This window comes from Oncorhynchus gorbuscha, unplaced genomic scaffold, assembly GCF_021184085.1.
Source record: "Oncorhynchus gorbuscha isolate QuinsamMale2020 ecotype Even-year unplaced genomic scaffold, OgorEven_v1.0 Un_scaffold_2901, whole genome shotgun sequence".
Taxonomy (NCBI): domain Eukaryota; kingdom Metazoa; phylum Chordata; class Actinopteri; order Salmoniformes; family Salmonidae; genus Oncorhynchus; species Oncorhynchus gorbuscha.
In genome coordinates, this window is record NW_025745155.1 from 1 (window position 1) to 25,281 (window position 25,281).

The 25,281-nt window shown below is 41.1% G+C and overlaps 2 protein-coding genes across 5 annotated transcripts; both read left to right on the forward strand.

Annotated features, from left to right (window-relative positions):
* The first annotated feature begins 2,115 nt into the window (after positions 1-2,115).
* Positions 2,116-3,589, forward strand: LOC124017612 (G-protein coupled receptor 4-like). Its single transcript, XM_046332868.1, has one exon. The coding sequence runs from the start codon at positions 2,206-2,208 to the stop codon at positions 3,061-3,063; it is 858 nt and encodes a 285-aa protein (XP_046188824.1). The 5' UTR covers positions 2,116-2,205; the 3' UTR covers positions 3,064-3,589.
* A 6,215-nt stretch (positions 3,590-9,804) lies between these two features.
* Positions 9,805-20,558, forward strand: LOC124017610 (G-protein coupled receptor 4-like). Of its 4 annotated transcripts, none has more exons than XM_046332861.1 (4): positions 9,805-9,872; positions 10,284-10,333; positions 16,101-16,142; positions 19,081-20,558. In XM_046332861.1, the coding sequence occupies exon 4, from the start codon at positions 19,175-19,177 to the stop codon at positions 20,030-20,032; it is 858 nt and encodes a 285-aa protein (XP_046188817.1). In that variant the 5' UTR covers positions 9,805-9,872; positions 10,284-10,333; positions 16,101-16,142; positions 19,081-19,174; the 3' UTR covers positions 20,033-20,558. The 4 variants fall into 4 exon arrangements, with proteins under 4 accessions (XP_046188817.1, XP_046188818.1, XP_046188819.1 ...); XM_046332862.1 differs by having other exon boundaries at positions 9,836-9,872; positions 16,089-16,142; XM_046332863.1 differs by lacking the exon at positions 9,805-9,872 and having other exon boundaries at positions 10,213-10,333; positions 16,089-16,142.
* Positions 20,559-25,281: the final 4,723 nt, after the last annotated feature.

A 25,281-nucleotide genomic window follows, 5' to 3' on the forward strand; every position in this document is an offset into this window, starting at 1 on the left:
GACAATACTGTAGATTCCACATGGTTACTACATGGACTACATGGAGACAATACTGTAGATTCCACATGGTTACTACATGGAGACAATACTGTAGATTCCACATGGTTACTACATGGAGACAATACTGTAGATTCCACATGGTTACAATACAATGTAGATTCCATGGTTACTACATGGAGACAATAGATTCCACATGTTAGATTCCACATGGTTACTACATGGAGACAATACTGTAGATTCCACATGGTTACTAGACAATACTGGAGATTCCACATGGTTACTACATGGTTACAATACTGTAGATTCCACATGGTTACTAAATGGAGACAATACTGTAGATTCCACATGGTTACTACATGGAGACAATACTGTAGATTCCACATGGTTACAATACTGTAGATTCCACATGGTTACTAAATGGAGACAATACTGTAGATTCCACATGGTTACTAAATGGAGACAATACTGTAGATTCCACATGGTTACTACATGGAGACAATACTGTAGATTCCACATGGTTACTAAATGGAGACAATACTGTAGATTCCCCATGGTTACTACATGGAGACAATACTGTAGATTCCACATGGTTACAATACTGTAGATTCCCCATGGTTACTAAATGGAGACAATACTGTAGATTCCACATGGTTACAATACTGTAGATTCCCCATGGTTACTAAATGGAGACAATACTGTAGATTCCACATGGTTACTAATACTGTAGATTCCACATGGTTACAATACTGTAGATTCCACATGGTTACTAAATGGAGACAATACTGTAGATTCCACATGGTTACTAAATGGAGACAATACTGTAGATTCCACATGGTTACTAATGGAGACGATACTGTAGATTCCACATGGTTACTAAATGGAGACAATACTGTAGATTCCACATGGTTACAAATGGATTCCCCATGGTTACAATACTGTAGATTCCACATGGTTACTAAATGGACAATACTGTAGATTCCACATGGTTACTAGATTCCACATGGTTACTAAATGGACGATACTGTAGATTCCACATGGTTACTAAATGGAGACAATACTGTAGATTCCACATGGTTACTAAATGGAGACAATACTGTAGATTCCACATGGTTACAATACTGTAGATTCCACATAGTTACTAAATGGAGACAATACTGTAGATTCCACATGGTTACAATACTGTAGATTCCACATGGTTACAATACTGTAGATTCCACATGGTTACTAAATGGATACTGTAGATTCCACATGGTTACTAAATGGAGACAATACTGTAGATTCCACATGGTTACAATACTGTAGATTCCACATGGTTACAATACTGTAGATTCCACATGGTTACTACATGGAGACAATACTGTAGATTCCACATGGTTACTAAACTGTAGATTCCACATGGTTACAATACTGTAGATTCCACATGGTTACTAAATGGTTACTAAATGGACGACTGTAGATTCCACATGGTTACTAAATGGAGACGATACTGTAGATTCCACATGGTTACTAAATGTAGATTCCACATGGTTACTAAATACTGTAGATTCCACATGGTTACTAAATGGAGACGATACTGTAGATTCCACATGGTTACTAAATGGAGACGATACTGTAGATTCCACATGGTTACTAAATGGAGACGATACTGTAGATTCCACATGGTTACTAAATGGCTATTTTAACTGTTCTTGTGCTTCACGCGTTAACCACTGTAATACACAGTGATGACTTTGTTTTTCTTCGTTTTTTCTATTATATGATATTCATAAAAAAATGTCGTAATGGCTCAATTGATTAGTTAATTGCGTAAAAAAGAGACGTTTTAAGGTATCCTAACATTTACACAATGTAAGAATGTTAATGTCTGCAGACATTGCACTTTGATAGTTCTATTTTGTATTACATGTTCTGTTTTACTAAAAATACACAGAACGTAGAACTATATTGAGCACACTTCCTGTTTCTTCAGAAGGGAAATGCTTTTAGATTTAGAGTAAAGATGCATAATCGAGCTCAAAACTAGACCTGTTTTAAAGAATCATGACTGGGATCTTAGATGTTATAGGAGTATAACACCAGCTATTTCTCTGTTTTTTTCTTTCTGAGTGTAGGCGCACAACAGGAAACTATTAAAGGACCTTGAACTTGGAATCTGAAGGAAACCCTGCCGTTCACCAGTTCCTGCAACAACAAGCACCGCCAGGGATGGCTGGAGAAAACCTGTACAATGTTACGGACGACATCCCATCCACTTGGAGCATCGTTGAAACCGTCGTTCAGTGGACGACGTTCTCCATCGGTTTTCCTCTGATCTGTCTGTCCATTTATGCCATGTACTTCCTGGTCAGAGCTGATCACATCGCTCCAGTCTACGTTATCAACCTTCTTATTGCAGATCTCATTCAGATCTGCACGAGGCCGTTCAACCTGTCTGGTACCTGGAAATTGATTGTGATGTTTATTGAATTCTTTGGTATTAGTGCGAGCATTGGTTTCATGGTGTGTGTTGCTCTGGAGAGATATCTCGTGATTGCATTTCCTCTCTGGTACCGTTTTCGTCGTAACATCAAATACTCGCTCATAATGTCCTCCGTCATCTGGGTTATCCCTTTCCTCCAAATCTCCATGTTATACCTCACGCCGACTCTCGATATGAAGCTGATTCTGTTTGCGGTTAACCTCCTCATACCCTTTCCATTGCTCGTATTCTTCCTCGCGGGCACGTTGAAAGCTCTGTCCGTCTCCATCTCCGTGCCGGCTGTCGAACGGAGACGGATTATTGGTACCCTGGCCCTTGTGCTGGGCAATTACACAGTCCTGTTCTTACCCCTCATCATACAATATCTGATATCAGGGGTGACAGGCCGTCACAATGTAGAGATCGGGACACTCCTTGAGAGATTCAGCCCCCTTGTGGATCCCTTACTCTACGTGTTCATGAGAAAGGGAGCGAAGGACACTCTTGCCTTCCCCTGCTTCGACAAGCTGATGGGTGACGAGGAGCAGAGCCAAGTCACTAACACTATGACCATGACTGAGAGTGTAGTAGAAGGCTCCAGGTAGGACAGATGCAGGGTAATGGACTGTATCTGTATTTAAAAAATATAAAAAAGTTACCATTCCTGTGTCTGTGAGAAGAATTCCAAAAACACAGTTAAAAATGGAAAAGACACCATTTGTTGTTTTGTCAGGTATTGTTGTATTTCTTTGCATCTTGGGACAGTATAAAAGTTTATTTTTTATTTTACCTTTATTTAAACGAGGCAAGTCAGTTAACAACAAATTCTTATTTTCAATGACGGCCTGGGAACAGTGGGTTAACTACCCTGTTCAGGGGCAGAACGACAGATTTGTACCTTGTCAGCTCGGGGATTTGAACTTGCAACCTTCCGGTTACTAGTCCAACGCTCTAACCACTAGGCTTGTAGTTAAAATGTGAAGAGTACATGCCTTGATTTTTTTATATACAATACATGACATACTGTATTGTACTCAGCCCTATTCTGCATTGCGCTATCTGTGTTGGGCTTGTATTGCAGCTTTTCAGAAAAATATGGACTTGTTTCTTTCAATAAACTGATCATGTGGATATTTGAGATCACTCTCCTCTTTTGTTCCCATTCTCTCCCGGAGTCCCTTTAAAAAAAAGAGGACACTGAAAGTGGTCAGAGTTAGAGCCAGTTTGTTCATTGTAACTTGGTGACGCAGTGGACAGGGCAGATAGGGGTTTGAATGACTAGGCATGTTGGGCAGCCTTCCTTCTCCAGAGACACAGTCTGGTTGATGGGCTGACAGGGCTGCGTGAGAGACCCTCAACGGGTTCCAGGAGAACGAACAGGGAGATCAGGAGAACGCACAGGAACAGGGAGAACGGGAGAACGCACAGGAACAGGGAGATCGGGAGAACGCACAGGAACAGGGAGATCAGGAGAACGCACAGGAACAGGGAGATCAGGAGAACGCACAGGAACAGGGAGATCAGGAGAACGCACAGGAACAGGGAGATCAAGGTGCCGACACAGTGAGACCTAACATGCTGAAAGAGAGTCTAAGTGAAAACAAATTATTTTCTCTGGCATTAGAAATGGTACAGTGTAGATTGCTTATTATTTGCGAATAGTTGTAATAACTATATATAACAGTAAGAGAAGTCTGATCAATAGAGACGGGTTTACCTGAAGGACTCAGTCTGATCAATAGAGATGGGTTTACCTGAAGGACTCAGTCTGATCAATAGAGATGGGTTTACCTGAAGGACTCAGTCTGATCAATAGAGATGGGTTTACCTGAAGGACTCAGTCTGATCAATAGAGACGGGTTTACCTGAAGCACTCGGGCGGTCTATGTTTTGTCTTTATTTAGTATGGTCAGGGCGTGAGTTGGGGTGGGCAGTCTATGTTTTGTCTTTATTTAGTGTGGTCAGGGTGTGAGTTGGGGTTGGCAGTCTATGTTTAGGTTTCTGTTTTCGGCCCAGTATGGTTGTCAATCAGAGGCAGGTGTCGTTAGTTGTCTCTGACTGAGAATCATACTTGGGTAGCCTGGGTTTCACTGTTGGTTTGTGGGTGTTTGTTTCCTGTGTCAGTGTTTTGTCACCACACGGTCCTGTTTCAGGTTTCTGTTGGTTTGTGGGTGTTTGTTTCCTGTGTCAGTGTTTTGTCACCACACGGTCCTGCTCTCTGCTCATGATTTCTCCCCCTTCACAACAACCTTGAATAGAACTGGTATTCAGGGTTGGAGGCTCTCTGCTCATGATTTCTCCCCCTTCACAACAACCTTGAATAGAACTGGTATTCAGGGTTGGAGGCTCTCTGCTCATGATTTCTCCCCCTTCACAACAACCTTGAATAGAACTGGTATTCAGGGTTGGAGGCTCTCTGCTCATGATTTCTCCCCCTTCACAACAACCTTGAATAGAACTGGTATTCAGGGTTGGAGGCTCTCTGCTCATGATTTCTCCCCCTTCACAACAACCTTGAATAGAATCCCATGTTGGTAACAGAATATATGACTTTAACACAATGACTTCCTCATGAACTCTACTTTGCACAGTTTAGACTTCTGTGACTCTGTACCTGTACCCCCACATTGACTCGGTACCTGTACCCCCACATTGACTCGGTACCTGTACCCCCGCACATTGACTGACTGGTACCTGTGCCCCCACATTGACTCGGTACCTGTACCCCCACATTGACTCGGTACCTGTACCCCCGCACATCGCTCGGTACCTGTACCCCCACACATTGACTCGGTACCTGTACCCCCACATTGACTCTGTACCTGTACCCCCACGCATCGACTCGGTACCTGTACCCCCACGCATCGACTCGGTACCTGTACCCCCGCCCATCGACTCGGTACCTGTACCCCCACGCATCGACTCGGTACCTGTACCCCTGCGCATCGACTCGGTACCTGTACCCCCACACATCGACTCGGTACCTGTACCCCCACGCATCGACTCTGTACCTGTACCCCCACGCATCGACTCGGTACCTGTACCCCCACGCATCGACTCGGTACCTGTAGCCCAGCGCATCGACTCGGTACCTGTAGCCCCCCACATTGACTCGGTACCTGTACCCCCACGCATCGACTCGGTACCTGTACCCCCACGCATCGACTCGGTACCTGTAGCCCAGCGCATCGACTCGGTACCTGTAGCCCCCCCCACATTGACTCGATACCTGTACCCCCACGCATCGACTCGGTACCTGTAGCCCCGCACATCGACTCGGTACCTGTAGCCCCCCACATTGACTCGGTACCTGTACCCCCACACATCGACTCGGTACCTGTACCCCCGCGCATTGACTCGGTACCTGAACTCCCACACATCGAATTCCAAAAGTGTGCAAAGCTGTCATCAAGGCAAAGGGTGGCTACTTTGAAGAATCTCAAATATAAAATATTTATTTACAACTTTTTTGTTGTTGGTCACTACATGATTCTATATGTGTTCTTTCATAGTTTTCATGTCATCCATATTATTCTACAATGTAGAAAATAGTAAAAATGGAAAAAAAACCTTGAATGAGCAGGTGTGTCCAAACTTTTGACAGGTACTGTATGTAACCCCACAATTTCAACATTAGTGACAAGGAAGTCATTTTTCTGAAGTATTTGCACAATATTTCATTTGTTGCATTTGTGTGTGGTGGAGGACAGTTGTCACATTTCATCATTGTCTCAACATATTGGTTTTAAGTCTGATGGACCTAGACATTGTGACTGACCTATAAAAGTATGGTGGAATATCACTAGTAAGTTTGTTTTATTTTCTCAAGTAGCTGCCTGTACTCCAGCACATCAAGTCTGTGAATATAAAACTAACAGCTTCTTCACCCAAAGAGGTGTATGCATATTAGAGGTCGACCGATTCATCGGAAGGGCCGATTCATTAGGGCCGATTCATTAGGGCCGATTTTTTTTTATACCTTTATTTAACTGCAAGTCAGTTAAGAACAAATTCTTATTTTCAATGACGGCCCATGGTTTAGAAGGAAATAGTCCTATAATTCCTATAATAACTACAACCTAAAACTTCTTACCTGGGAATATTGAAGACTCATGTTAAAAGGTAAAAGGAACTACCAGCTTTCATATGTTCTCATGTTCTGAGCAAAGAACTGAAACGTTAGCTTTCTTATATAGCACATATTGCACTTTTACTTTCTTCTTCAACACTATGTTTTACATTATTTAAACCAAATTGAACATGTTTCATTATTTATTTGAGGCTAAATTGATTTTATTGATGTATTATATTAAGTAAGGGAACACCCCCCTGAAATGGACAAAAATGAATGGGAAGTCATTGGCACTGGAGAAACCATATACACGGTGTCCAATACCACTCAATTCGGCGTCGTTTCGTTCAAAGTTGATTGCAAATGCCATATGGCAAATGCCAGGTGTAACACTTTAAAAATCCAACAGGTGGCGAGTGCGCTCCACCGTGGTTTTTCATATTGCAAATGTAACACAAGTCAACATCCAAAAGTAACATTTTTAAAAAGTGAATAAAAAAAAAAAAACTTATCACCCCCTTAAAAAAGTGCTTTCTGAACCGTTTCTTGAAAATCTTTCGATTTTTTTGTCAATTACACATGTGTAAGAACTGTATGAATATACTTTTGTCAACTTTTATGATCATTATTTTTCTTTAAAATTCTTTTTTTTTTTACTTGTCCATTTGCAATATGATTTCATAGGAAGTCAAAAGTCACTTTATTTTGGCCAAATGCCATAAGAAATGTCCAAATGCAATATGAAAGATTTGAAAATGCCAAATCAGGATGTTATGTCCATTTGCCATGTACCATCACAAATTTGACATGCTCAAAAATACTGCAGAAATGCAAAATTGACTGGCCTGATGAACTCGGGATGGCCGGGCAGTGATAGTGGTTCCTCTCCATCGCTTGTTGTGTTGATTTCATCATGTCCATTTGGTGATGTTTTTTTCAATGTTGAATCATATTGCAAATGCATGTGCATTTGCAATATGTTTCAATGGGCATTTACCATCACAAATTTGTCATGCTCAAAAATCCTGCAGGAATGCTAAATTGACTGGCCTGATGAACACAGGATGGCCGGGCAGTGATTCTGGTTCCTCTCCATCACTCGTTAGGGTTGATTTCAGAATGTCACTTTTGGTGATGGTAACTCACTGTCTAAACATATTGCAAATGGACAAAAGTCACCAGCAAGTCACCGTCCATCAGTCAATTAGAAATCATTCTGACACCAAACTGATACAAACTGACACCAAACCCACTTTTTCCAACTCGTTTAGAAGCCAACTATCACATACTTCAGAGCTGGCCCAACATTCACAACGCCTTCTGTTCAAACCATAATGAAAACGTAAAACACGTAGTTACGTTCCAGCTGCGGGTCCAGTTCTGACATCATGTGTAGGCCTAGCTGAGGCGACCCCGAATCCCAAGTTTCGGCTCGATAGGTAATTTGTTGCCCGAGCAATACACTAATTGGTTCTGAAAATCCACTTTTTTTCCATGCCTTGCTACGGGGTCCTTGAATGAGCTATCGGATAGAAACGTTGGGGTCCGTCCAATTTGTAAGTCGCTCTGGATAAGAGCGTCTGCTAAATGACTTAAATGTAAATGTAAATGTCTATATGGGCCGAGACGTTTGCAATGCACCTAGTCTTGCGACTCTGGGACATTTCTAAATGTCGTCATTTTCGTGATGCAAAAATGAAATTATTGCAAATGTATGAGGCTGTTTCTCGATCCGAGAACCTTCTAGAGCCACGTAACTCACCTTGCACTATCGACCTGAGGTCTAGAACAGGTTTCTAAAGTTTCGGAAGTCTATGTCTGACGGTTCTTTAATAGTTCGAACAAGGTTAACTAATGCAGGCAGTGTATGTCTCCATGCACCCCAATGTGTCCCTCCTTCCAAGCTGTGTGTGTGTGTGATTTAGTTTTATTATTCTATTCTATTCTATTCTGTTCTATTAAATTTTATGGGAAAAATGACTGATTTACAGTTCATGGGGGTTGCCTAATCACACATATGAAGTTTTGGACAGATCTGACTTTTTTAACCCCTCGAAACAGCCCAAGAGACACCAATTATGGCACTTCCGGTTGGCACAGGAAGCTATAGGTAAAGACATATCCTCATTGGGGCTTTTACAGAATCCTGGGTCTTAAGTGTTTACTTCAAGAACTGACCGATTTACACAGGGTTGAATGCACTATGTCTATCAAACTGCAGGCAGGGTATGGATATACACTTTTGGGGTGATTTTAACCACTTCCGGTTGCTACAGGAAGCTTAAAATCGACACAGGTAGACCTCATACTGGCCTGATGGACTGTCATTGAAGACAGGTTTATAAGGCATTCATAACCTACATAGGCTTTAGGTTGACTTTAGAGGAGCAGGCAATGTATTCCTATGGGGAGAGAAGTCATTATAATCTGTGAGATCAAAAAACCCTGTTTTACTGTTAAGGGTTAATGCCACACGGTCAAGGTTAGGCTTGCACGGATCGGGAGGACCTCAGGAATGTACCTGAGGTCGAATTGTGCTTCTCACCCTAACGGTTCTCTCACTGTCACCCAAAAGCAAATGACATTTAGGGCCAGGCTTCATTTTGGGCCTACGTTTTTTCACGGTCGCTGCACTCAGAGCGGGCTACGGTCAAGCGGGGCATCTCGTTGAACTCGGCACGGCCTAGAGAATATGGAAATGCCATTGCAGGTTCTGTGTGTCTTTAAGCACTGCACTTTGTCACTTTGTGTGTGTGTGTGTGTGTGTGTGTGTGTGTGTGTGTGTGTGTGTGTGTGTGTGTGTGTGTGTGTGTGTGTGTGTGCGTGCGTGCGTGCGTGCGTGCGTGCGTGCGTGCGTGCGTGTGTGTGCGTGAGAGAGAGAGCTTTTCTTTGACATCTGTTGGGGGAAATGACTGACTTACAGTTCATGGGGGTTGCCTAATCACACATATGAAGTTTTGAAAAGATCTGACCTTTTTTAACCCTTCGAAACAGCACCTATGACATCATTTTAAGGCACTTCTGGTTTACACAGGAAGCTGAACGCGACCTCTAATGCGTATGATAAGATGTGTGCATGAAGCGTATTATGTCATATTCCTGTTGTCCTTCTGAAATACATGGAAGTGGAAACTTAGTGTGGAATGGATTAGGTCCGGGGATCTTTTAACCACTGGTAGTGATGTCATGTGATCTCCCTGACCAATCAGCTGTCGAAGACAAATGATACAGTAACACACATTGTGCAATGACTTTTGACATCCTGGAGTGGTGGACTTCCTGTCTCACAGTATTGAAGGCTCAGACGTGCATGCTGTATTGTCACTGGGTCTGTGAGTATCTGTGAGTATCTGTGCTGTTGTCACGCCTTGGTCATTGTATTTTGTGTTTTTGTTATATGTTTGGGTAGGCCAGGGTGTGACATGGGTTTATATTGTTGTTTTTCGTATTGGGGTTTGTAGTATTTGGGATCGCGGATGTTTAGGGGTGTTGTATAGGCTTGGCTGCCTGAGGCGATTCTCAATCAGAGTCAGGTGATTCTCGTTGTCTCTGATTGGGAACCGTATTTAGGTAGCCTGAGTTTCGCTCTGTATTTCGTGGGTGATTGTTCCTGTCTTTGTGTTAGTCACCAGATAGGCTGTAATAGTTTCACGTTCCGTTTGTTGTTTTCGTCTTTCAGTTATTTCATGTATCACATTAAAGTCATGAGAAACAAACACGCTGCATTTCGGTCCGACTCTCTTCCTTCAACAGACGAACGCCGTTACAGCTGTATTGTCACTGGGTGTGCACCGTGAGTATCTGTGAGTATCTGTATCTGTATCTGTGTCTGTATCTGTGCTGTATCTGTGCTGTATCTGTATCTGTATCTGTATCTGTGCTGTATCTGTATCTGTATCTGTGCTGTATCTGTGCTGTATCTGTATCTGTGCTGTATCTGTATCTGTATCTGTATCTGTATCTGTGCTGTATCTGTATCTGTATCTGTATCTGTGCTGTATCTGTGCTGTATCTGTATCTGTATCTGTATCTGTATCTGTATCTGTATCTGTATCTGTGCTGTATCTGTATCTGTATCTGTGCTGTATCTGTATCTGTATCTGTATCTGTATCTGTATCTGTATCTGTGCTGTATCTGTATCTGTATCTGTGCTGTATCTGTATCTGTGCTGTATCTGTGCTGTATCTGTATCTGTATCTGTATCTGTATCTGTGCTGTATCTGTATCTGTATCTGTATCTGTATCTGTATCTGTGCTGTATCTGTATCTGTATCTGTATCTGTATCTGTATCTGTATCTGTATCTGTGCTGTATCTGTATCTGTATCTGTATCTGTATCTGTATCTGTATCTGTATCTGTATCTGTATCTGTATCTGTATCTGTATCTGTATCTGTATCTGTATCTGTGCTGTATCTGTATCTGTATCTGTATCTGTATCTGTATCTGTATCTGTATCTGTATCTGTATCTGTATGTATCTGTATCTGTATCTGTATCTGTATCTGTGCTGTATCTGTATCTGTATCTGTATCTGTATCTGTATCTGTATCTGTATCTGTATCTGTGCTGTATCTGTATCTGTATCTGTATCTGTATCTGTATCTGTATCTGTATCTGTATCTGTATCTGTATCTGTATCTGTATCTGTATCTGTATCTGTATCTGTATCTGTATCTGTATCTGTATCTGTATCTGTGTCTGTATCTGTATCTGTATCTGTATCTGTATCTGTATCTGTATCTGTATCTGTATCTGTATCTGTATCTGTATCTGTATCTGTATCTGTATCTGTATCTGTATCTGTATCTGTATCTGTGCTGTATCTGTATCTGTATCTGTATCTGTATCTGTATCTGTGCTGTATCTGTATCTGTATCTGTATCTGTATCTGTATCTGTATCTGTATCTGTATCTGTATCTGTATCTGTATCTGTATCTGTGCTGTATCTGTATCTGTATCTGTATCTGTATCTGTATCTGTATCTGTACTGTATCTGTATCTGTATCTGTATCTGTATCTGTATCTGTATCTGTGCTGTATCTGTATCTGTATCTGTATCTGTATCTGTGCTGTATCTGTATCTGTATCTGTATCTGTATCTGTGCTGTATCTGTATCTGTATCTGTATCTGTATCTGTATCTGTATCTGTATCTGTATCTGTATCTGTATCTGTATCTGTATCTGTATCTGTATCTGTGCTGTATCTGTATCTGTATCTGTATCTGTATCTGTATCTGTATCTGTATCTGTATCTGTATCTGTATCTGTATCTGTATCTGTATCTGTATCTGTATCTGTATCTGTATCTGTATCTGTGCTGTATCTGTATCTGTGCTGTATCTGTATCTGTATCTGCTGTATCTGTATCTGTGCTGTATCTGTATCTGTATCTGTATCTGTATCTGTATCTGTATCTGTATCTGTGCTGTATCTGTATCTGTATCTGTATCTGTATCTGTATCTGTATCTGTATCTGTCTGTATCTGTATCTGTGCTGTATCTGTATCTGTATCTGTATCTGTATCTGTATCTGTATCTGTATCTGTGTATCTGTATCTGTATCTGTATCTGTATCTGTATCTGTATCTGTATCTGTATCTGTATCTGTATCTGTATCTGTATCTGTATCTGTATCTGTATCTGTATCTGTATCTGTGCTGTATCTGTATCTGTGCTGTATCTGTATCTGTATCTGTATCTGTATCTGTATCTGTATCTGTATCTGTATCTGTGCTGTATCTGTGCTGTATCTGTATCTGTGCTGTATCTGTATCTGTATCTGTGCTGTATCTGTATCTGTATCTGTATCTGTGCTGTATCTGTATCTGTGCTGTATCTGTATCTGTATCTGTGCTGTATCTGTATCTGTGCTGTATCTGTGCTGTATCTGTGCTGTATCTGTATCTGTGCTGTATCTGTATCTGTGCTGTATCTGTGCTGTATCTGTATCTGTGCTGTATCTGTATCTGTGCTGTATCTGTATCTGTGCTGTATCTGTGCTGTATCTGTATCTGTATCTGTATCTGTATCTGTATCTGTATCTGTATCTGTATCTGTATCTGTGCTGTATCTGTGCTGTATCTGTATCTGTATCTGTGCTGTATCTGTGCTGTATCTGTATCTGTTTCTGTGCTGTATCTGTGCTGTATCTGTATCTGTATCTGTATCTGTATCTGTATCTGTATCTGTATCTGTATCTGTATCTGTATCTGTGCTGTATTTGTATCTGTATCTGTGCTGTATCTGTGCTGTATCTGTGCTGTATCTGTATCTGTATATGTGCTGTATCTGTATCTGTGCTGTATCTGTATCTGTATATGTGCTGTATCTGTATCTGTATATGTGCTGTATCTGTGCTGTATCTGTATCTGTATCTGTATCTGTATCTGTATATGTGCTGTATCTGTATCTGTATCTGTATCTGTATCTGTATCTGTATCTGTATCTGTATCTGTATCTGTATCTGTATCTGTATCTGTATCTGTGCTGTATCTGTATCTGTATCTGTATCTGTATCTGTATCTGTATCTGTATCTGTATCTGTATCTGTATCTGTATCTGTATCTGTGCTGTATCTGTATCTGTATCTGTATCTGTATCTGTATCTGCTGTATCTGTATCTGTATCTGTGCTGTATCTGTATCTGTATATGTGCTGTATCTGTATCTGTGCTGTATCTGTGCTGTATCTGTATCTGTGCTGTATCTGTATCTGTATCTGTGCTGTATCTGTATCTGTATCTGTATCTGTATCTGTATCTGTATCTGTATCTGTATCTGTATCTGTATCTGTATCTGTATCTGTATCTGTATCTGTATCTGTATCTGTATCTGTATCTGTATCTGTGTATCTGTATCTGTATCTGTATCTGTGCTGTATCTGTATCTGTATCTGTGCTGTATCTGTATCTGTATCTGTATCTGTATCTGTATCTGTATCTGTATCTGTATCTGTGCTGTATCTGTATCTGTATCTGTGCTGTATCTGTATCTGTATCTGTGCTGTATCTGTATCTGTGCTGTATCTGTATCTGTGCTGTATCTGTATCTGTATCTGTATCTGTATCTGTATCTGTATCTGTATCTGTATCTGTATCTGTATCTGTATCTGTATCTGTATCTGTATCTGTATCTGTGCTGTATCTGTATCTGTATCTGTGCTGTATCTGTATCTGTATCTGTATCTGTATCTGTATCTGTATCTGTATCTGTGCTGTATCTGTATCTGTATCTGTATCTGTATCTGTATCTGTATCTGTATCTGTATCTGTATCTGTATCTGTATCTGTATCTGTGCTGTATCTGTATCTGTATCTGTATCTGTATCTGTATCTGTATCTGTATCTGTATCTGTGCTGTATCTGTATCTGTATCTGTCTGTATCTGTATCTGTATCTGTGCTGTATCTGTATCTGTGTCTGTATCTGTATCTGTATCTGTATCTGTATCTGTATCTGTATCTGTATCTGTATCTGTATCTGTGCTGTATCTGTATCTGTATCTGTATCTGTATCTGTATCTGTGCTGTATCTGTATCTGTATCTGTGCTGTATCTGTATCTGTATCTGTGCTGTATCTGTATCTGTATCTGTATCTGTATCTGTGCTGTATCTGTATCTGTGCTGTATCTGTATCTGTATCTGTATCTGTATCTGTATCTGTGCTGTATCTGTATCTGTGTCTGTATCTGTATCTGTATCTGTGTCTGTATCTGTATCTGTATCTGTATCTGTATCTGTATCTGTAGTATCTGTGCTGTATCTGTATCTGTGAGTATCTGTATCTGTGAGTATCTGTATCTGTGAGTATCTTTATCTGTATCTGTATCTGTATCTGTATCTGTATCTGTATCTGTATCTGTGCTGTATCTGTATCTGTGCTGTATCTGTATCTGTGCTGTATCTGCTGTATCTGTATCTGTATCTGTATCTGTGCTGTATCTGTGCTGTATCTGTATCTGTGCTGTATCTGTATCTGTGTCTGTATCTGTATCTGTATCTGTATCTGTATCTGTATCTGTGTCTGTGTGTATCTGTATCTGTGCTGTATCTGTATCTGTATCTGTATCTGTATCTGTATCTGTATCTGTATCTGTGTATCTGTATCTGTATCTGTGTCTGTATCTGTATCTGTATCTGTGTCTGTATCTGTATCTGTGTCTGTATCTGTATCTGTATCTGTATCTGTATCTGTATCTGTATCTGTATCTGTATCTGTATCTGTATCTGTATCTGTATCTGTATCTGTATCTGTATCTGTATCTGTATCTGTATCTGTATCTGTATCTGTATCTGTATCTGTATCTGTATCTGTATCTGTATCTGTATCTGTATCTGTATCTGTATCTGTATCTGTATCTGTGTATCTGTGTCTGTATCTGTATCTGTATCTGTGTCTGTATCTGTATCTGTATCTGTAGTATCTGTATCTGTGCTGTATCTGTATCTGTATCTGTATCTGTATCTGTATCTGTGCTGTATCTGTATCTGTGTCTGTATCTGTATCTGTATCTGTGCTGTATCTGTATCTGTGTCTGTATCTGTATCTGTGCTGTATCTGTATCTGTGCTGTATCTGTATCTGTATCTGTATCTGTATCTGTATCTGTGCTGTATCTGTATCTGTGTCTGTATCTGTATCTGTATCTGTATCTGTGTCTGTATCTGTATCTGTATCTGTATCTGTATCTGTGAGTATCTGTGCTGTATCTGTATCTGTGAGTATCTGTATCTGTGAGTATCTGTATCTGTGAGTATCTTTATCTGTATCTGTATCTGTATCTGTGCTGTATCTGTATCTGTGCTGTATCTGTATCTGTGAGTATCTGTATCTGTGAGTATCTGTATCTGTGAGTATCTGTATCTGTGAGTATCTGTATCTGTTATCTGTATCTGTATCTGTATCTGTATCTGTATCTGCTGTATCTGTGCTGTATCTGTATCTATGAGTATCTGTGAGTATCTGTGCTGTATCTGTATCTGTGAGTATCTGTATCTGTATCTGTGCTGTATCTGTGCTGTATCTGTGCTGTATCTGTGCTGTATCTGTATCTGTGAGTATCTGTATCTGTATCTGTGAGTATCTGTGCTGTATCTGTATCTATGAGTATCTGTGAGTATCTATGAGTATCTGTGCTGTATCTGTATCTATGAGTATCTGTGAGTATCTGTGCTGTATCTGTATCTGTGAGTATCTGTGAGTATCTGTGCTGTATCTGTATCTGTGAGTATCTGTATCTGTATCTATGAGTATCTGTGCTGTATCTGTATCTATGAGTATCTGTGAGTATCTGTGAGTATCTGTGCTGTATCTGTATCTGTGAGTATCTGTATCTGTATCTATGAGTATCTGTGCTGTATCTGTATCTATGAGTATCTATGCGGTATCTGTGAGTATCTGTGCTGTATCTGTGAGTATCTGTATCTGTATCTGTGAGTATCTGTATCTGTATCTGTGAGTATCTGTATCTGTATCTGTGAGTATCTGTATCTGTATCTGTATCTGTGCTGTAAAAATGGCATGTTTCTAACTTGCATTTCCACTTCCTGATAATGAGTTGATTTGATAGGTGCTACAAGAGGAACGCCAGTCAATCTAATGGAACCACCAGGTAAGACCAGGTAGATTCCCCATGGTTACTACATGGAGACAATACTGTAGATTCCACATGGTTACTACATGGAGACGATACTGTAGATTCCACATGGTTACTACATGGAGACGATACTGTAGATTCCACATGGTTACTACATGGAGACAATACTGTAGATTCCCCATGGTTACTACATGGAGACGATACTGTAGATTCCACATGGTTACTACATGGAGACAATACTGTAGATTCCACATGGTTACTAAATGGAGACAATACTGTAGATTCCACATGGTTACTAAATGGAGACAATACTGTAGATTCCACATGGTTACTAAATGGAGACAATACTGTAGATTCCACATGGTTACTAAATGGAGACAATACTGTAGATTCCACATGGTTACTACATGGAGACAATACTGTAGATTCCACATGGTTACTACATGGAGACAATACTGTAGATTCCACATGGTTACTACATGGAGACGATACTGTAGATTCCACATGGTTACAATACTGTAGATTCCACATGGTTACTACATGGAGACAATACTGTAGATTCCACATGGTTACTAAATGGCGACAATACTGTAGATTCCACATGGTTACAATACTGTAGATTCCCCATGGTTACTACATGGAGACAATACTATAGATTCCACATGGTTACAATACTGTAGATTCCCCATGGTTACTAAATGGAGACAATACTGTAGATTCCACATGGTTACTACATGGAGACAATACTGTAGATTCCACATGGTTACAATACTGTAGATTCCCCATGGTTACAATACTGTAGATTCCACATGGTTACTAAATGGAGACGATACTGTAGATTCCACATGGTTACTACATGGAGACAATACTGTAGATTCCACATGGTTACAATACTGTAGATTCCACATGGTTACTAAATGGAGACAATACTGTAGATTCCACATGGTTACTACATGGAGACAATACTGTAGATTCCACATGGTTACTAAATGGAGACGATACTGTAGATTCCACATGGTTACTACCTGGAGACAATACTGTAGATTCCACATGGTTACTACATGGAGACAATACTGTAGATTCCACATGGTTACAATACTGTAGATTCCACATGGTTACTACATGGAGACAATACTGTAGATTCCACATGGTTACTAAATGGCGACAATACTGTAGATTCCACATGGTTACAATACTGTAGATTCCCCATGGTTACTACATGGAGACAATACTGTAGATTCCACATGGTTACAATACTGTAGATTCCCCATGGTTACTAAATGGACTTCCAATGGTTACTACATGGAGACAATACTGTAGATTCCACATGGTTACTACATGGAGACAATACTGTAGATTCCACATGGTTACTAAATGGAGACGATACTGTAGATTCCACATGGTTACTACATGGAGACAATACTGTAGATTCCACATGGTTACTACATGGAGACAATACTGTAGATTCCACATGGTTACAATACTGTAGATTCCACATGGTTACTACATGGAGACAATACTGTAGATTCCACATGGTTACTAAATGGCGACAATACTGTAGATTCCACATGGTTACAATACTGTAGATTCCCCATGGTTACTACATGGAGACAATACTGTAGATTCCACATGGTTACAATACTGTAGATTCCCCATGGTTACTAAATGGAGACAATACTGTAGATTCCACATGGTTACTACATGGAGACAATACTGTAGATTCCACATGGTTACAATACTGTAGATTCCCCATGGTTACAATACTGTAGATTCCACATGGTTACTAAATGGAGACGATACTGTAGATTCCACATGGTTACTACATGGAGACAATACTGTAGATTCCACATGGTTACAATACTGTAGATTCCACATGGTTACAATACTGTAGATTCCACATGGTTACTAAATGGAGACAATACTGTAGATTCCACATGGTTACTAAATGGAGACAATACTGTAGATTCCACATGGTTACTACATGGAGACAATACTGTAGATTCCACATGGTTACAATACTGTAGATTCCACATGGTTACTAAATGGAGACGATACTGTAGATTCCACAAGGTTACTAAATGGAGACGATACTGTAGATTCCACATGGTTACTAAATGGAGACGATACTGTAGATTCCACATAGTTACTAAATGGAGACGATACTGTAGATTCCACATGGTTACTAAATGGAGACGATACTGTAGATTCCACATGGTTACTAAATGGAGACGATACTGTAGATTCCACATGGTTACTAAATGGAGACGATACTGTAGATTCCACATGGTTACTAAATGGAGACGATACTGTAGATTCCACATGGTTACTAAATGGAGACGATACTGTAGATTCCACATGGTTACTAAATGGAGACGATACTGTAGATTCCACATGGTTACTAAATGGAGACGATACTGTAGATTCCACATGGTTACTAAATGGAGACGATACTGTAGATTCCACATGGTTACTAAATGGAGACGATACTGTAGATTCCACAAGGTTACTAAATGGCTATTTTAACTGTTCTTGTGCTTCACGCGTTAACCACTGTAATACACAGTGATGACTTTGTTTTTCTTCGTTTTTTCTATTATATGATATTCATAAAAAAATGTCGTAATGGCTCAATTGATTAGTTAATTGCGTAAAAAAGAGACGTTTTAAGGTATCCTAACATTTACACAATGTAAGAATGTTAATGTCTGCAGACATTGCACTTTGATAGTTCTATTTTGTATTACATGGTCTGTTTTACTAAAAATACACAGAACGTAGAACTATATTGAGCACACTTCCTGTTTCTTCAGAAGGGAAATGCTTTTAGATTTAGAGTAAAGATGCATAATCGAGCTCAAAACTAGACCTGTTTTAAAGAATCATGACTGGGATCTTAGATGTTATAGGAGTATAACACCAGCTATTTCTCTGTTTTTTTTCTTTCTGAGTGTAGGCGCACAACAGGAAAATATTAAAGGACCTTGAACTTGGAATCTGAAGGAAACCCTGCCGTTCACCAGTTCCTGCAACAACAAGCACCGCCAGGGATGGCTGGAGAAAACCTGTACAATGTTACGGACGACATCCCATCCACTTGGAGCATCGTTGAAACCGTCGTTCAGTGGACGACGTTCTCCATCGGTTTTCCTCTGATCTGTCTGTCCATTTATGCCATGTACTTCCTGGTCAGAGCTGATCACATCGCTCCAGTCTACGTTATCAACCTTCTTATTGCAGATCTCATTCAGATCTGCACGAGGCCGTTCAACCTGTCTGGTACCTGGAAATTGATTGTGATGTTTATTGAATTCTTTGGTATTAGTGCGAGCATTGGTTTCATGGTGTGTGTTGCTCTGGAGAGATATCTCGTGATTGCATTTCCTCTCTGGTACCGTTTTCGTCGTAACATCAAATACTCGCTCATAATGTCCTCCGTCATCTGGGTTATCCCTTTCCTCCAAATCTCCATGTTATACCTCACGCCGACTCTCGATACGAAGCTGATTCTGTTTGCGGTTAACCTCCTCATACCCTTTCCATTGCTCGTATTCTTCCTCGCGGGCACGTTGAAAGCTCTGTCCGTCTCCGTCTCCGTGCCGGCTGTCGAACGGAGACGGATTATTGGTACCCTGGCCCTTGTGCTGGGCAATTACACAGTCCTGTTCTTACCCCTCATCATACAATATCTGATATCAGGGGTGACAGGCCGTCACAATGTAGAGATCGGGACACTCCTTGAGAGATTCAGCCCCCTTGTGGATCCCTTACTCTACGTGTTCATGAGAAAGGGAGCGAAGGACACTCTTGCCTTCCCCTGCTTCGACAAGCTGATGGGTGACGAGGAGCAGAGCCAAGTCACTAACACTATGACCATGACTGAGAGTGTAGTAGAAGGCTCCAGGTAGGACAGATGCAGGGTAATGGACTGTATCTGTATTTAAAAAATATAAAAAAGTTACCATTCCTGTGTCTGTGAGAAGAATTCCAAAAACACAGTTAAAAATGGAAAAGACACCATTTGTTGTTTTGTCAGGTATTGTTGTATTTCTTTGCATCTTGGGACAGTATAAAAGTTTATTTTTTATTTTACCTTTATTTAAACGAGGCAAGTCAGTTAACAACAAATTCTTATTTTCAATGACGGCCTGGGAACAGTGGGTTAACTACCCTGTTCAGGGGCAGAACGACAGATTTGTACCTTGTCAGCTCGGGGATTTGAACTTGCAACCTTCCGGTTACTAGTCCAACGCTCTAACCACTAGGCTTGTAGTTAAAATGTGAAGAGTACATGCCTTGATTTTTTTATATACAATACATGACATACTGTATTGTACTCAGCCCTATTCTGCATTGCGCTATCTGTGTTGGGCTTGTATTGCAGCTTTTCAGAAAAATATGGACTTGTTTCTTTCAATAAACTGATCATGTGGATATTTGAGATCACTCTCCTCTTTTGTTCCCATTCTCTCCCGGAGTCCCTTTAAAAAAAAGAGGACACTGAAAGTGGTCAGAGTTAGAGCCAGTTTGTTCATTGTAACTTGGTGACGCAGTGGACAGGGCAGATAGGGGTTTGAATGACTAGGCATGTTGGGCAGCCTTCCTTCTCCAGAGACACAGTCTGGTTGATGGGCTGACAGGGCTGCGTGAGAGACCCCTCAACGGGTTCCAGGAGAACGAACAGGGAGATCAGGAGAACGCACAGGAACAGGGAGAACGGGAGAACGCACAGGAACAGGGAGATCGGGAGAACGCACAGGAACAGGGAGATCAGGAGAACGCACAGGAACAGGGAGATCAGGAGAACGCACAGGAACAGGGAGATCAGGAGAACGCACAGGAACAGGGAGATCAAGGTGCCGACACAGTGAGACCTAACATGCTGAAAGAGAGTCTAAGTGAAAACAAATTATTTTCTCTGGCATTAGAAATGGTACAGTGTAGATTGCTTATTATTTGCGAATAGTTGTAATAACTATATATAACAGTAAGAGAAGTCTGATCAATAGAGACGGGTTTACCTGAAGGACTCAGTCTGATCAATAGAGATGGGTTTACCTGAAGGACTCAGTCTGATCAATAGAGATGGGTTTACCTGAAGGACTCAGTCTGATCAATAGAGATGGGTTTACCTGAAGGACTCAGTCTGATCAATAGAGACGGGTTTACCTGAAGCACTCGGGCGGTCTATGTTTTGTCTTTATTTAGTATGGTCAGGGCGTGAGTTGGGGTGGGCAGTCTATGTTTTGTCTTTATTTAGTGTGGTCAGGGTGTGAGTTGGGGTTGGCAGTCTATGTTTAGGTTTCTGTTTTCGGCCCAGTATGGTTGTCAATCAGAGGCAGGTGTCGTTAGTTGTCTCTGACTGAGAATCATACTTGGGTAGCCTGGGTTTCACTGTTGGTTTGTGGGTGTTTGTTTCCTGTGTCAGTGTTTTGTCACCACACGGTCCTGTTTCAGGTTTCTGTTGGTTTGTGGGTGTTTGTTTCCTGTGTCAGTGTTTTGTCACCACACGGTCCTGCTCTCTGCTCATGATTTCTCCCCTTCACAACAACCTTGAATAGAACTGGTATTCAGGGTTGGAGGCTCTCTGCTCATGATTTCTCCCCCTTCACAACAACCTTGAATAGAACTGGTATTCAGGGTTGGAGGCTCTCTGCTCATGATTTCTCCCCCTTCACAACAACCTTGAATAGAACTGGTATTCAGGGTTGGAGGCTCTCTGCTCATGATTTCTCCCCCTTCACAACAACCTTGAATAGAACTGGTATTCAGGGTTGGAGGCTCTCTGCTCATGATTTCTCCCCTTTCACAACAACCTTGAATAGAATCCCATGTTGGTAACAGAATATATGACTTTAACACAATGACTTCCTCATGAACTCTACTTTGCACAGTTTAGACTTCTGTGACTCTGTACCTGTACCCCCACATTGACTCGGTACCTGTACCCCCACATTGACTCGGTACCTGTACCCCCGCACATTGACTCGGTACCTGTGCCCCCCCACATTGACTCGGTACCTGTACCCCCGCACATCGACTCGGTACCTGTACCCCCGCACATCGCTCGGTACCTGTACCCCCACACATTGACTCGGTACCTGTACCCCCACATTGACTCTGTACCTGTACCCCCACGCATCGACTCGGTACCTGTACCCCCACGCATCGACTCGGTACCTGTACCCCCGCCCATCGACTCGGTACCTGTACCCCCACGCATCGACTCGGTACCTGTACCCCTGCGCATCGACTCGGTACCTGTACCCCCACACATCGACTCGGTACCTGTACCCCCACGCATCGACTCTGTACCTGTACCCCCACGCATCGACTCGGTACCTGTACCCCCACGCATCGACTCGGTACCTGTAGCCCAGCGCATCGACTCGGTACCTGTAGCCCCCACATTGACTCGGTACCTGTACCCCCACGCATCGACTCGGTACCTGTACCCCCACGCATCGACTCGGTACCTGTAGCCCAGCGCATCGACTCGGTACCTGTAGCCCCCACATTGACTCGATACCTGTACCCCCACGCATCGACTCGGTACCTGTAGCCCCGCACATCGACTCGGTACCTGTAGCCCCCCACATTGACTCGGTACCTGTACCCCCACACATCGACTCGGTACCTGTACCCCCGCGCATTGACTCGGTACCTGAACTCCCACACATCGAATTCCAAAAGTGTGCAAAGCTGTCATCAAGGCAAAGGGTGGCTACTTTGAAGAATCTCAAATATAAAATATTTATTTACAACTTTTTTGTTGTTGGTCACTACATGATTCTATATGTGTTCTTTCATAGTTTTCATGTCATCCATATTATTCTACAATGTAGAAAATAGTAAAAATGGAAAAAAAAACCTTGAATGAGCAGGTGTGTCCAAACTTTTGACAGGTACTGTATGTAACCCCACAATTTCAACATTAGTGACAAGGAAGTCATTTTTCTGAAGTATTTGCACAATATTTCATTTGTTGCATTTGTGTGTGGTGGAGGACAGTTGTCACATTTCATCATTGTCTCAACATATTGGTTTTAAGTCTGATGGACCTAGACATTGTGACTGACCTATAAAAGTATGGTGGAATATCACTAGTAAGTTTGTTTTATTTTCTCAAGTAGCTGCCTGTACTCCAGCACATCAAGTCTGTGAATATAAAACTAACAGCTTCTTCACCCAAAGAGGTGTATGCATATTAGAGGTCGACCGATTCATCGGAAGGGCCGATTCATTAGGGCCGATTCATTAGGGCCGATTTTTTTATACCTTTATTTAACTGCAAGTCAGTTAAGAACAAATTCTTATTTTCAATGACGGCCCATGGTTTAGAAGGAAATAGTCCTATAATTCCTATAATAACTACAACCTAAAACTTCTTACCTGGGAATATTGAAGACTCATGTTAAAAGGTAAAAGGAACTACCAGCTTTCATATGTTCTCATGTTCTGAGCAAAGAACTGAAACGTTAGCTTTCTTATATAGCACATATTGCACTTTTACTTTCTTCTTCAACACTATGTTTTACATTATTTAAACCAAATTGAACATGTTTCATTATTTATTTGAGGCTAAATTGATTTTATTGATGTATTATATTAAGTAAGGGAACACCCCCCTGAAATGGACAAAAATGAATGGGAAGTCATTGGCACTGGAGAAACCATATACACGGTGTCCAATACCACTCAATTCGGCGTCGTTTCGTTCAAAGTTGATTGCAAATGCCATATGGCAAATGCCAGGTGTAACACTTTAAAAATCCAACAGGTGGCGAGTGCGCTCCACCGTGGTTTTTCATATTGCAAATGTAACACAAGTCAACATCCAAAAGTAACATTTTTAAAAAGTGAATAAAAAAAAAAAAATATCACCCCCTTAAAAAGTGCTTTCTGAACCGTTTCTTGAAAATCTTTCGATTTTTTGTCAATTACACATGTGTAAGAACTGTATGAATATACTTTTGTCAACTTTTATGATCATTATTTTTCTTTAAAATTCTTTTTTTTTTTTTACTTGTCCATTTGCAATATGATTTCATAGGAAGTCAAAAGTCACTTTATTTTGGCCAAATGCCATAAGAAATGTCCAAATGCAATATGAAAGATTTGAAAATGCCAAATCAGGATGTTATGTCCATTTGCCATGTACCATCACAAATTTGACATGCTCAAAAATACTGCAGAAATGCAAAATTGACTGGCCTGATGAACTCGGGATGGCCGGGCAGTGATAGTGGTTCCTCTCCATCGCTTGTTGTGTTGATTTCATCATGTCCATTTGGTGATGTTTTTTTCAATGTTGAATCATATTGCAAATGCATGTGCATTTGCAATATGTTTCAATGGGCATTTACCATCACAAATTTGTCATGCTCAAAAATCCTGCAGGAATGCTAAATTGACTGGCCTGATGAACACAGGATGGCCGGGCAGTGATTCTGGTTCCTCTCCATCACTCGTTAGGGTTGATTTCAGAATGTCACTTTTGGTGATGGTAACTCACTGTCTAAACATATTGCAAATGGACAAAAGTCACCAGCAAGTCACCGTCCATCAGTCAATTAGAAATCATTCTGACACCAAACTGATACAAACTGACACCAAACCCACTTTTTCCAACTCGTTTAGAAGCCAACTATCACATACTTCAGAGCTGGCCCAACATTCACAACGCCTTCTGTTCAAACCATAATGAAAACGTAAAACACGTAGTTACGTTCCAGCTGCGGGTCCAGTTCTGACATCATGTGTAGGCCTAGCTGAGGCGACCCCGAATCCCAAGTTTCGGCTCGATAGGTAATTTGTTGCCCGAGCAATACACTAATTGGTTCTGAAAATCCACTTTTTTCCATGCCTTGCTACGGGGTCCTTGAATGAGCTATCGGATAGAAACGTTGGGGTCCGTCCAATTTGTAAGTCGCTCTGGATAAGAGCGTCTGCTAAATGACTTAAATGTAAATGTAAATGTCTATATGGGCCGAGACGTTTGCAATGCACCTAGTCTTGCGACTCTGGGACATTTCTAAATGTCGTCATTTTCGTGATGCAAAAATGAAATTATTGCAAATGTATGAGGCTGTTTCTCGATCCGAGAACCTTCTAGAGCCACGTAACTCACCTTGCACTATCGACCTGAGGTCTAGAA

Excerpts from the sequence above, each read along its gene's own strand:
- LOC124017612 (XM_046332868.1), top strand. The coding sequence starts at position 2,206 with ATGGCTGGAGAAAACCTGTACAATGTTACGGACGACATCCCATCCACT.
- LOC124017610 (XM_046332861.1), top strand. The coding sequence starts at position 19,175 with ATGGCTGGAGAAAACCTGTACAATGTTACGGACGACATCCCATCCACT.